General features: G+C 39.7%; 1 protein-coding gene across 1 annotated transcript in view; it reads left to right on the forward strand.

Annotated features, from left to right (window-relative positions):
- ESYT3 (extended synaptotagmin 3) overlaps positions 1-12684 on the forward strand; it is a 59901-nt gene extending 47217 nt beyond the window's left edge. The window contains exons 16-23 of the mRNA XM_032210183.1: positions 254-340; positions 1607-1756; positions 4036-4505; positions 5956-6054; positions 7844-7975; positions 8922-9027; positions 9747-9796; positions 11959-12684. Of these exons, the coding sequence (XP_032066074.1) occupies positions 254-340; positions 1607-1756; positions 4036-4505; positions 5956-6054; positions 7844-7975; positions 8922-9027; positions 9747-9796; positions 11959-11995 (1131 nt within the window). The 3' untranslated portion in view covers positions 11996-12684. The remainder of the gene's footprint in view (positions 1-253; positions 341-1606; positions 1757-4035; positions 4506-5955; positions 6055-7843; positions 7976-8921; positions 9028-9746; positions 9797-11958) is intronic.
- The last annotated feature ends 155 nt before the right edge of the window (positions 12685-12839 follow it).

The following is a 12839-nucleotide window of genomic DNA, read 5'->3' on the forward strand; positions in this document are numbered from 1 at the left end:
GGCCGTACTGGCAGACACTCATAGAGTTGTAATTCAGTAAATCTTGGAAACCAAAGGTTCCATCCTGTTAGAGAACAGCTCTGTACAGTTTGAACCAGGTCCCACTGAATCCAGGAAAACTGAGTTGATTTGAATGCAGGATAGAGCAATTCTAATCCATTTCTAATTAGATGTATGCCTTTGTGAACTGGTTTGGAGCCTAAACCTCTTTGATCTAATGTCTAGATGTCAATTCTGGTTTCTTTTTCTTCAGACTTGTAATTTCACTAAAGATCCTGCGTGGAGGCAGGCCTTCACTTTCTTTGTCCATAGTGCTCCATCTCAGTCTCTTCATTTGGAGGTCAGTTTCTTTTCTTCTCTCCTTAATAACATTGCAGAACTGGGATTTATAGATCTACACTCATGTCCATCACTTGCAGTTATAGCAAGAGAGAAGGTGACTGTTGGGCTGGAGGGAGGATTCTCCCCCCACAGGAATCTGACCAAAATTCAAGATATTGCTCAGTTTGTCTGGCAGTGCCAGTGAATCTCAAACATACTGCTTCCAATGGATTGACTGGTTAATTTGTTATTTATTTATTTAACCGATGGTGCTCAGTAGAAAAAACATTTATAGATTAATCATTTATAGTAAAGTATTAAAAGATATACCTGATTGATTTGACAGGATATTCCAAAATACGGACATTCATTTATCCATTTGGTCTCCTCTTATTGTGGTTTTTTTTGGAGGGAGTGCGGAATATGCATTATTGATACATTTGGAAATGTTTTTAATGAGCACACTTCCAGCCAACAAGGCAGAGTGAGCCACACCATATTCTATGGCAACAGTCCCAACCTTTCTGGCACTGGGGACAGGTTTCGTGGAAGACAATTTTTCTGTGGACCTGGGGGCGATGGTTCCACTCACAACCTAAATCCCACACATGTGCAGAGGAAGTTTCACTTGCTTGCCCACCACTTGTGCAACTCAGTTCCTAACAGGCCTTTGACCGATAGCGGTACACAGCCTAAGGTTGGGGACCCCAATTCTATAGGACCTATTGTAAATCTGGGTCACCTATGAAAACATGGATCAATTTTACAAATAACTCACACTACTATGTATTATTAAGTGCAGAGTTTGAGTCACTTTTGTGAAAATGTAAGTTGCAGCATCTAAAATACCATGTGGCACCATGGCCCGCCCCCAGTCTTATTTGGGGAATATCAATTAGTCTTGTTTTTTAAAGCTTTTCTTCCAGTGTCTTCAAGCCTTATATTGAAGGAATGAGCTGTTAAGTCAGCTTTGAATGCCTTGATAACAGCTCAGATATAATTGATTCTGCCCTTATTATTAGAGCTCTCCCACCATGACCATTAGCTTTTCTTCATCCATTATGAAAGTTAATGTAGTCATTTCCCATAAAGAGGTTTAAATGGCCGCCATTAATTGGTGAATTTCCTTTCAATATATCTTGTCTCAATGCTCCCATTTGAAATGGAGAAATTGCTGCTGATTCACATAATGGCGGTATACGTAATCTGAAAGGGGAAGGTTTAAATCACTGCCAAGAGTCACTTGTCTTGCTTATTTGTACTGCCTCTGTTTTCCTTGTTCTAGATCAAAGATAAGGAGAAGGAGAATGCCCTTGGGACTTTGGTGATTTCCCTTGCTCGCTTATTAAAGAACCCTGAGATGACACTTGAACAAAATTTTCAACTGGATCATTCTGGTGTGGATAGTTCTATTAAGCTGAAAATTGTCCTGAAAGTAAGCTTAGATTTCTTCTGTTTTCTTTTTTTCCCTCCCATTATAATTTTATCAGCTTTTGTGGAAAACTTTTCTGTGTGTCCGTGAAATTAATATTTTTTCCTACGAAGTAAGAGATGGTGGTGGCCTTATCATAAAATTTAATATACTAATAATTTGACTAAATATTCCTTCTAAGGATAATGAGTCTTGGAGAACTACACTGAAACCAAACTTACATCATATATAGGCCTATATTATCCATGCCAAGTGGATTATGAATTTTAATGCTTCAAAGGTATCTCTTGATCTTGCCTCTTTATATTAATGTAACACTATATAGGTGGAGTATTTGTTTATAACTAGGATGGCATGTTAGTGGCTGGTAGTTCTTCCCTGGGTCTTATGGAACACTTTCCATCTGAAGTTATTTCAGTAACTGATGCTAGTTTTACACACAAGCAGTTATTCTGAATAAATTTATAGTAATTTTAAATTAAAAACAGATTTTTTTCTGAACCTTGGCCTAATTAGAGATTGAATGCAATTGCTGCATTAATTCCTACATGCATGAATGTTTTTTTTTTACTGAATGTATTTTGTGGTTATTCATGAGCAAAACTGGGCTAAACTACAACAATACCTAGTCCTAGAGAGCTATATTTTCCTATAATGTTCTAGATTTGAATGTTTATTGGTGTTTGCCTTCCTTCCGAGACTGTCATTCCTTTCTATTTCTAATAAATACATATTAATTCTATAAATAAAAAGACCAGTTGGAGGAGAAGCAGAAATTAAAGGAACACTTAAGCGTCCTATATCCTCACCACCACTAACATTTTAAAGAGTAAGATACTGCATGTCTGAAGTGCACCCTAAATCTTTTGACATCGAGAGCCCAAAAAGATGGTCATTGGGGGCATCTTAGTGATAAAGCGAATAGTTGGCTGCAGAGCTTCCACGTTGTGTGTGGAAAACAGTTTTTTAAATCAGGTGAATGATTAATTTCAAAAATGAATTTCTTATCTTGACTATATACACCACCACATTGCTATATTTTAAAATATAAAAATTTCTTTTCCATGTGATGGATTTTGGACTTTGAAAGAGTAGCTAGGGAGTTTAGGAACAGAAGTCTCATGGATTTTCAAAGGAATAATCTTAGGTGGATATGTGATACATACATTTCCAACATACAGTATAATTTGCATTCTTTCCCAAGTGAGCAATTAAATGGAAATTGGTTTGAACCAACAACACATACACACCTGGGTCCAAATGGTTTCTGGGTTTATTTGTATACTACAAATTATACAACAGTTTAAATTTATCTCACTTTCACTCTCAGTAAAATAATTCCAGCTGTTGCTAATAAAATTCATAAATGGGAAGGATTATGGCAACACCAGTTTCTACGGTAATAGAAGAGTTGCTGGTATCAATACAGAATCAAGGCAAAATTCTCTGTAAAAATATCTGATGAAATAAGGACGACATCTTTTGCAAGCAAATATCTGCCTGAAAACATATCATTTACTGTAGGTATAGATATTGCACTAAAATAACAAAAAACACCATTATAAACAACAAAAAGCTATGTAAATAGTACATAAGATTAAACAGTAATGGTATGTAGTACCAGTAATGGTATGTAGACAACAGCCTTTGTACAAGTGCAACAATGAGGGTAAATGACAATGTTAAGCAGTAAACACAGCACATGCTACAGTATATTTCATAGTCATATGTTGGACATAGGAATCTTGTGATTTTTCAGTCATTATATTCACTGGAGAGGTGTTATCTCCCCTTTTCCAGAATCAGCAGTAAAAGGCCTTTCATTTCGTAGCTAAATTGACCAGAATGTGGTTAGACAAAATTTTGCCTTTAGACAAGGATGTACAGTTATTTCACACTGAAAAAACTTGGTCCTTGAATGGGGTTTCTGGACTGAATTAACAGCGGATATTTGTTATGTGTTGGTGTCTCATGGCTATTTCATGTTGTTTATACTTTAGCTTATTGTTTTATTTTGGTTTTAATTGCTAGCCACCCAGAGTCATGCATTTGAGATGGGTGGCAATGCTGAAGGAAGGAAGGAAGGAAGGAAGTCCATAATGCAATACATTCATAAGGCCAAGTCAGAAACCACATGTTATTTATAATTAATACAATTGCATACTATATATTTAACAGTTTTTGCATATTCTCTCACTCAGCATTAATAAATTGGTAGCAGTTTTGAAGGGGTTCTAAAGAGTCTGGTTTGTTTAAATAAACAATATGATGTTCTGCCTTAGGCTCTGGACATAGAGGTCCCTGATTCAGAAAACACTAATAATGGGGCTAATGACTTAATACAAGTTCCTGCCTCAGCCCCAGAACCGAACGAGGACCAAAACAAGGCACAGCTGCCACCACCTCGTCCTCCTCCACCACCACCACCACCAGAAGAAGTGCCCAAGGCAATCCAAGGGAACAAAGAATCTGATGTTCCTGAATGTAAAAGTGACAAAGTGGACAGCAATGCTAAACTTAATGGAAATGAAAAACTGTCAGAGCCCATTGTGATAGAGGCAGTTGCTGGAATCAATGAACAAGGAGGTACAGGTGGCTTGGACCCCAAGTCCTTGACACTTCCAGAGACCACTAGAGTGCCCCTAACATTACCAGCTCTGCAGAGACTCCAGATTGCTCCCAGCCTCGCATCTTTAGGCACGGAAGCCTCTTCAATCATGGATATAACTTGCAGCAATCTGAACCTCAATAAGTAAGTCAGACTGAACATTAGCTGGGTATTTTATTTCACAATTATATTTGGTAACACAAAACTGACCTACCTAGCCCAAATACTTACTTCACTCTTTCCTTAATTGTTTATAGTATTGAAAATAGATAGGGTGAACTCTGTATGCTAGAATATTTGTACTTAATTTATAGATGTGCACTATAGAAAATTTGAGGTTCCTACCAGTAGCTAGGTCAACTCAAACTCTCATATGAAAAAGTTTGCATTTCTTAAGATCTGGGTTTTGGCTAGAATACAACTGGGCAAGGTTTTGTTGACAGAGGCCATACATTGTGGTTTTTGTGGGGAAAGAGCTGCAATGGATGAAATTATGATATAGTGAGTGGGACATGTATTACATATATACATGGAAGGAGCTAGTATTTTGCTTGTATTCTCTGGGAAATAAGTCTTTTATTATAATTTTCAGGTACTTCCCACCTGAAAATTAAGGAAATGCAATAGTGCTTTGGAAGAACGGCTTCAAGAATCAGAGTGGTTATTTCAGGAAGACATGTATAGATTGTTTTATAATTAAAATTATAGTTCAGTATAAGAGAATATAGATAGAATAATTAATGTAGAATTCTAAGAAAATAGTTCTTCTAGAACTGTTGGGCTATAATTTCTATCATTGCAATCCAACAGTGCCCATGCTGGTTGGGGATGATGGAAGTAGTAGTTCAACAAATGTGGAGTGCATTAGGCTACAGAAATGCAGTAGCTTCTTCAGGACTGGTGTCATAGTTACTGTGTATCCTATAGTTTTGTGCATAAGTGCTCTTAATATTCCATGGTTAGAATTTTACATATTACTTTATTTTACTAGGCTTGTATACTGTTTCAGTATTCAACTGAGTTAAAGTGTCTTACAATCAAATCATAAATAAGATTAAAAGAACAAAACTAAAAATGACCAGCAATATGCATAGTTAAATATTCCTATGCTGAGGAATCATGACCCATATACTGTTATCACAGCAACAAATCCCTTTTGAATCCTTTTCTCTTCAAAGGCCTTTTGAAATATCCAGGTCTTAATTGCTTTTCTTAATATTAGAAAAATGTATACTGCCGTGACTAACAGTTTTTCTTTTAATATTAGTTTAGTTTTGGAATATACTGAAATGCACCAGAGAGAGAAAAATTAATTGCCACAACTACCAAGAGATATATCTTGGCTGAAATACAGAAAGCTTCCTTTGGGAAGTGATTTAAAGGCAGCTTCACTCCTGTACAATAAAATGCACAAGCATCTCTTTCTTTTCTCTTTCTAATGTTGTTGTTTTTTCCTCTAAAATCTGTTTATAATATCAAACAACAAAAAAGTTTAACTCTTCAAGTTAAACTTGAAGTTTGGTTTTGAAGCAAGCAGGAAGTAGTTGGCTGCTTCAGTCATGAACTTCCTTTAATAAAGCCAATTATCTTGCAGTGGGACACTTTCTGATGGAAGGTCTATGGGAGAGATTCACATCACTGTTCGGTATGCTTCCTTAAGGCAATCTCTCATTGTGTTGGTCAACTCATGCAGGTACAGTAATATTTAGCAATCCATCTATGTTTTTGTTCTGAGAGATATACTATTCTTTTTCATATTTGAATTTCCCTTAACACATCTTGGATATAATGGCAATTATTTTACTTTAATCTTCGCTTAATGGAACGAATATATCCATAGCAGTTTCCCTTTCCAAATTTTCTAGATTGAATCAGTCTGCAACTATTTTTGGCTGAACAGCTTGTTGTTGTTTAAATTTATATGGTGCTCAACTCCCAACAATTCTACAAATTATCTAAAACATGAAAAACAAGACATGAAAAACAACAAGAAACAATGAAATCGGTAAAGATGGCAGAAAAATAAAGCAGATGGAAACCAAAGAAAGTAACCTGGGTTAAAAGGAGGCTTCAATCATCCCCATCAAAGGCTTGAGCGAAGAGCCACGTCTTCTGGGCCTTTTGAAACACCAACAAGTGGGGGCATTCAGATCCCAAGAGAACTTCAATCCAGAGGTTCTCTGTACAGTGACAGAGAAGGTGCACTTCAGGCATAGCGTAATTGAAAGATCCTAGAATGCACCTATCCTGCAAGATCAAATTGTCTGGGAAGATATTATGGGAGACAAAGGGTCCTTCGTGTGACCAGACCCCATGCCCCATAGGGCCTTATAAGTAAGAAGCAATACCTTGAATTGTACCTAAAAGGAAACAGCAGCCAGTGTAGCTCACAAAGCAGAGGTATCATGTGGGCATAACTGCATTCTAGTCAGTGGTGGGTTTCAATTTATTTTGCTACCAATTGGCTCATGCGTGCACTGCATGCGACACTTCTGCACATGTGCAGAAGCATCTGGGTGGGTGGGTGGGCGGAGCCTCTCACCGCCACCACTACCAGTTCGCCCAAACCAGCAGAAACCCACCTTTGATTCTGGTCCAGTTGAAGCTTCTGGGGTTTTTCCCCATGTAATTGCATACATATGCCCACTGAAAAACTCTTCCAAACTGGGTTCCTGATTGTTCAGAGAACTGCAAGTGCTGGACCTCTTATATATTTCAATTCAATCCAGCTCAACTTTAGTAGCAATTCTATCGTAAAAATAGCCTATTATGGACAAAGATCCTCTAAGGTTTTTTTTTTTGTTTTTTGTTTTGTCATTCAAAGGTTTTATTTCTTTTAAAACACAAATATTTCATCATTCGTCAATCATTAAAACATCGAAGTACAATTTTTTTTGTGTGTGTGTGTGTGCCCCTCCCTCCCTCCACCCCCCCTACCCCCCCGACTTCCCAGAACCCGTACACGGTATGGATTTTTAACAAACACAGTCTAAAATCTATTGGGGAAAAAAAAGAAATAAAGAAATTAATGACATTCTGCATTGACCTTAGCTTCTTCTTGCTGAACTAACTTTAAACAATTTAAATCATTTCTGATCTTAAGCATAGGCTAACTGGAATTTCTTGGTCCCGTATTTATTTTGCATATAGTCAATCCATTTTTTCCAGTCTCGTTTATATCTCTCATTTGAGTGATCTTTAAGATATGCCGATATTTTAGCCATCTCGGCTAAGTTTGTCACTTTCAATGTCCATTCTTGGATTGTAGGCAAGTCTTCCTTCTTCCAGTATTGCGCCACCAACAGTCTTGCTGCCGTTATTAGGTGCAGAATCAAGTTAGTCTCTAGATCCTCTAAGTTTTTGTTACTGCTGCTGCTGCTGTTGTTCAAATTCAAGAAAAAGGTTAACCTGACCGAATCTTTCCTTCAGAAGTTTTTCTCAGTCTGTTGATTGTAAATATGCTACCATTTTCTACCCATAAGAAATTTACTGCCATGCTCTCGGCATGGAGCATATCCATATGTTCGCATCTACTTGCTCCCAGACAAAAGATGGATAACCCGAAGAAGAACTACTGTGAAAAAAAAAACCCTGAATCCTCGGTACGATGAGAAGTAAGTAAATGCTGTAATGACATTGCTTTCTGCTGAGGCCTAGATGTTGCACCTGATATCCCCATAATGGTAGTCAAAAATATGCAATACTCATTAGGTGACGTAATTAGAGCTCAATTTAAGTTTTACTTTATTGTTAGGGTCACAGCTTTTCTCTGGCACGGTTTTCAAAACATCCAGTCCTAGGTGCAACATTCATATCACCCGTGATTCTTAGATGCAAAAAGGATTTGGAGTCACTTATTGCCTTTCGGCTTGAGAAAGAAAGATCACTATCTACAGCAGTGTTTCTCAACCTTGGTGACTTTAAGTCCTGTGGACTTCAACTCCCAGAATCCCCCAGCCAGCTGTGCAGGACTTAAAGTCGCCAAGGTTGAGAAACACTGATCTACAGATTGTGCAGTAATTAAGTAAATGAAAATATGACCTTTATAATTCTACTTTCTATAATCTCAAATTTTGAATTTGAGAAATCAAAAAAGCCAGCTGGGTGACTTTGGGCCAGTTAGTCTCTCTCAGTCCAACACCACAGGGCTGTTGTGGAGACAATAGGAGGAGGTAGGAATATTATGTTTGTTCACCGCCTTGAATTATGTATAAAAAAATAAAGGTAGAATATAAATAAACAAAAATATATTGTATAAAAAAACAGAACTTTAAGAGCAAGCAGCAGGCAAGTGTGCATGGGCATGCAAAGCTCTATTTATGTGAGTGCAGCCCATGCACCTGCCATTCACATGGAACCATTCCCTCTCCATCCTGCCAGTCCCCCAAGCCAGAAAGCTTGGGGAATGGCTGCATTAGAGCAGTGGTTCCCAAACTTGGCAACTTTAAGACTTGTGGACTTCAACTCCCAGAATTCTCCAGCCAGTCTTAAAGTTGCCAAGTTTGGGAACCACTGCATTAGAGGATTGCTATTTATATAGCATTTTTTTCATACATTTAGATTTGAATTTAATGACACCTTGGAAGACATTAAGAAACGAGCCTTAGATGTAGCTGTGAAAAACAGAAAGTCACTTATTTCACATGAAAGGAAAGAACTTGGAAAGGTAAGATCCTCTTTATTCACATCTTCCTGTGGATTTACTTCCTCCACCCTTATACACTTGAAGAAAGAACTTGCTATACAAATTATTTTGGCAATAACTATGGATTGCTCTATAACTTCAAAATGTTGCTACTCTCTAGAGCAGGGGTCCTCAAACTTTTTAAACAGGGGGCCAATTCATGGTCCCTCAGACTTTTTTGGGGGGGCAGGACCAGCTGGATGGGCATGGCTAGGTGATCATGTGACTGGATGGACGTGGTCAATTTAGCAGTCCGAACAATACACACAAATTAAACTTTGTTTTGGTCTCCTGAGGCAAAAAACGAATCCGTTTTTGGCCTCCCGAGGACTCCACACATCCCATTTTTGGCCTTCCTTGCCTCCAGTACCTCTGTGCTGCCCAAAAATGGGCCCATTTTTTGGCCTCCAGAGATCTCTGCACGTCCTGTTTTTGGTCTCCCCGGCCTCCAGAAGGCAGGTAGATTAATGGCTTCGGCAGGCAGTATCAAGCCCATGGGCTGTAGTTTGATGACCTCTGCTTTAGATGAAATATTTTTTTAAAATACAAAGAGGCATACAGTAAATAGCAGTACTGTGTTATGAACTGGCTAGGCAGTTTATATGTGGAAATATACTTTATACTTTATTTTTTAAAACCCTGTACTTGTACCTCTAATATTTAATTAAACAGCTTAACAGTTCTGACTTTTCTTTTTAAAGGTGCTGATTGACTTATCAAAGGAAGATTTAGTCAAGGGATTCTCCCAATGGTATGTTTGGATGGTCAGCATGTAAAAAGGTAGCAATGCAACCTATCAAGTTGGGCTAGATGCAATGAAAGGATTAACTCTTAGAGCTGGATAGTGCAGAATGGACCGAGCAGAAGAAATAATAATTGCTTGTTTCAAATATGAGTTCCTCTCCCTCCTAAAAGAGGCAGTGGAAAATCTAGAGAGAATTTCACTTCATATGTTTAGGCTGTGCTTTACAATATTCCACCCCTTTGCTTTCTGTAGAATTCAGCAATCACTCAAATTGCAATCTTGCTATCTGTTTAATTTTGCTATTGAGAGGAATGTTAAGATCACTGTGATAACTGGCCAGTCAGTATTCGTCCAAACAAGTTTTTAATACCAACACATGAGAAATTGAGTAGCTGTGTGATTTAGTAATTGTCTTCTGGATAAACCAAGAAATGATGGCTTGAGTAGTAGTTAGATGTGGACTTGGTCCCGCAGCTATGCTGCTATCACCATTGTCAATTTTAAAAACTTGATTTCATAAAATAGGGAGAAAACAAAGTAACATCGAAAAATATGAAAAGGCCACAGATTTCTTTTTAGTCACTCTGAACGTTTTGCTTTCAAACAGCCTAAGAATGGTGATGCAACATTTTGAATATTTTAGGTGATTTAAGTGATTCTAGCAAAAGGTCCTGGAACTAGTGTTTCCCCGAAAATAAGACAGGGTCTTATTGTCTTTTGACCCACAAAATATGGCTTGGGACTTATTATCAGGGGAGGGCTTATTGTTTTGGGGTTGCTGGGCGGTTGCTCCATTGCGAGCGGGCTCCCGAACAGCCAGGCACAGCCTCATGGGTGAAGCAGCCATGAGGTGACCACACTCACAAGCAGCTGCCCGGCAAACTCCCTCTCCAGACGGGCAGAGTGCCATTCACTGTCCTAGGGGATATCCCTAAGGTGCCAAGCCACGTGGCCCTCTGCTCGCCCCCCAGCTCTTGCGGCTTGGTACATTCGGGATACCCCCTAGGTCAGTGCATGGAGCTCTGCCTGGCTGGAGAGGGTGGTTGCGCGAGCCTGTTCTGCCCCCAGCTCGCATGCCTCCCAGCCTCACCATGCCCTGCAGGGCCAGGGCACTGCCACCGACACGCTTTGAGCATAACTTCTTCTCCAGCTTCCAAACTCCAGAACTCGGCTTCCGATTCTTCCAGCAACGGACACTCTAGGAGTGCGCTCTATGGTTGTGGGCCTTATGGCAGCCGGCCGGAAGCTGGAAGAATTGGAAGCCGAGTTCCGGAGTTTGGAAGCTGGAGAACAAGTTCTGCTTGAAGCGCAGTGGCAGCAGCAAAAGCGGCGGTGGCACCCTGGCCCTGCAGGGAGAGCTGGGCCAGGGTATGGTCAGGCTGGGAGGCATGCGAGCTGGGGGAGGAACAGGCACTTGCGCAGCCACCCTCTCCAGCTGGGCAGAGCTCCATGCACTGACCTAGGGGGTATCCCGAATGTGCCAGTGGGAGCTAGGGGGTAGGCAGAGCACCATGTGGCTTGGCACCTTAGGGATACCCCCTAAGCCAGTGAATGGCGCTCTGCCCGGCTAGAGAGGGGGTTTTCCGGGCAGCTGCTCATGAGCATGGTCACCTCATGGCTGCTTCATCCCTGAGGCTTTTCCCGACTCTTCGGAAGTCTGCTCGCAAGGGAGCAGCTGCCTGGCAACTCCCCCCTCAGGCCAGGCAGAATGCCACTCCCCAACCTAGCAGTATCCCAAAGGCAGCAAGCAACATGAGTACCTTTTTCCCGCCCCTGCCCCCACGGCTTGTCACCTTGGGGAGACCGCTAGGTCAGTGAGCAGTGTTCTGGCTGGCTGCAGGGGGGGGGGGGTTGTCCATGAGACTTATTTTCAGGGGGGGCTTATATTTTTGCCCACACGAACAAAATGGCAAGGCCTTAGTTTCAGGACAGGTTGTATTTTGTATTTTCGGGGAAACATGGTAGGAAGCGGTATCTAGAAAGCTGTTTTTAAGATAACTAGGCCAATACAGTCATTTAATTGTGCTTTATTCAGCTGATAATTTCACCCTCACACTGCCAGATAATGCAATCACATCTAGGTCAGACGAGATGAATTCCATTGGGATAGCTAGCTAGTTAGTGGAGGAGTATCTGTCTTAACTCATCATACCACTTTTTTTTAATAGGTATCAATTGACAGTAAATGGACAGCCCCAGAGTTGATTCCATCACATCTGATCAACAGCACTTCATGTATATTTAGAACTTTGAAGGCCGCTATAAGCTTTTGTAAATGTTTATACTTCAGTAATGCTTAACTTATTTAACACATTACTATCAATTTCTTAAAATTCTGACTTTTTCAAGGGATGAATTTGGCATCATCCTGCATTTAACTTTTAACAGCAAAGTTTGTAATAGTAAATGCGTACTTGAGGAGTTCTCCAATTGATTGACCAAAGACAGGTGGCATCCTGAGGCAGACGGTTCCACTTTCCATATTCTCAGGCTCTACTGACCAAGCACTCTTTGTTGCTGCCTAGTTTTTCCTCCCAGCTCCATCCCATCACATAAAGTGCCACAAGTAAACGAGGGTCCACATCATTTTGAAATCACATTGACGGGTGTGCTAGTTTTGCTTACAGAACATACTTTTTTTTTAGCCTGGATTGAACCCTCTTTTTCTAGGACGTGAAGAGATTAAAAAAAAACCTTCATCCCTGCAACTAGAGTCCTTCAAGCAACATTTCCTCACATTTCATTGAATCCTGTTCTAAGGGATGCTCTGATTCTTTTTGAATGATCCAAAGGGTTAAGGAAAGGGGATGACTGACAAAGAGGCCAATGCTCTAGTATCTAATCATTGCCTTAAATTTTGTACATAAAACAGACCATGTTTTACATTATTTATGCCAAAGAATCTAATCCAGAAGCTGTTTGTCTAAATTACAGATGTAATGTGCTTTTAAGGAATAAACTAAGTTATGATATAGTAGCTGCTTACGAGTTATTAACTACCAATATTCTATTCATTAATACTCCTCATTAATCAGCTTTGAAAACTTGG

Source organism: Thamnophis elegans, chromosome 1 (genome assembly GCF_009769535.1).
Source record: "Thamnophis elegans isolate rThaEle1 chromosome 1, rThaEle1.pri, whole genome shotgun sequence".
NCBI classification, from domain to species: domain Eukaryota; kingdom Metazoa; phylum Chordata; class Lepidosauria; order Squamata; family Colubridae; genus Thamnophis; species Thamnophis elegans.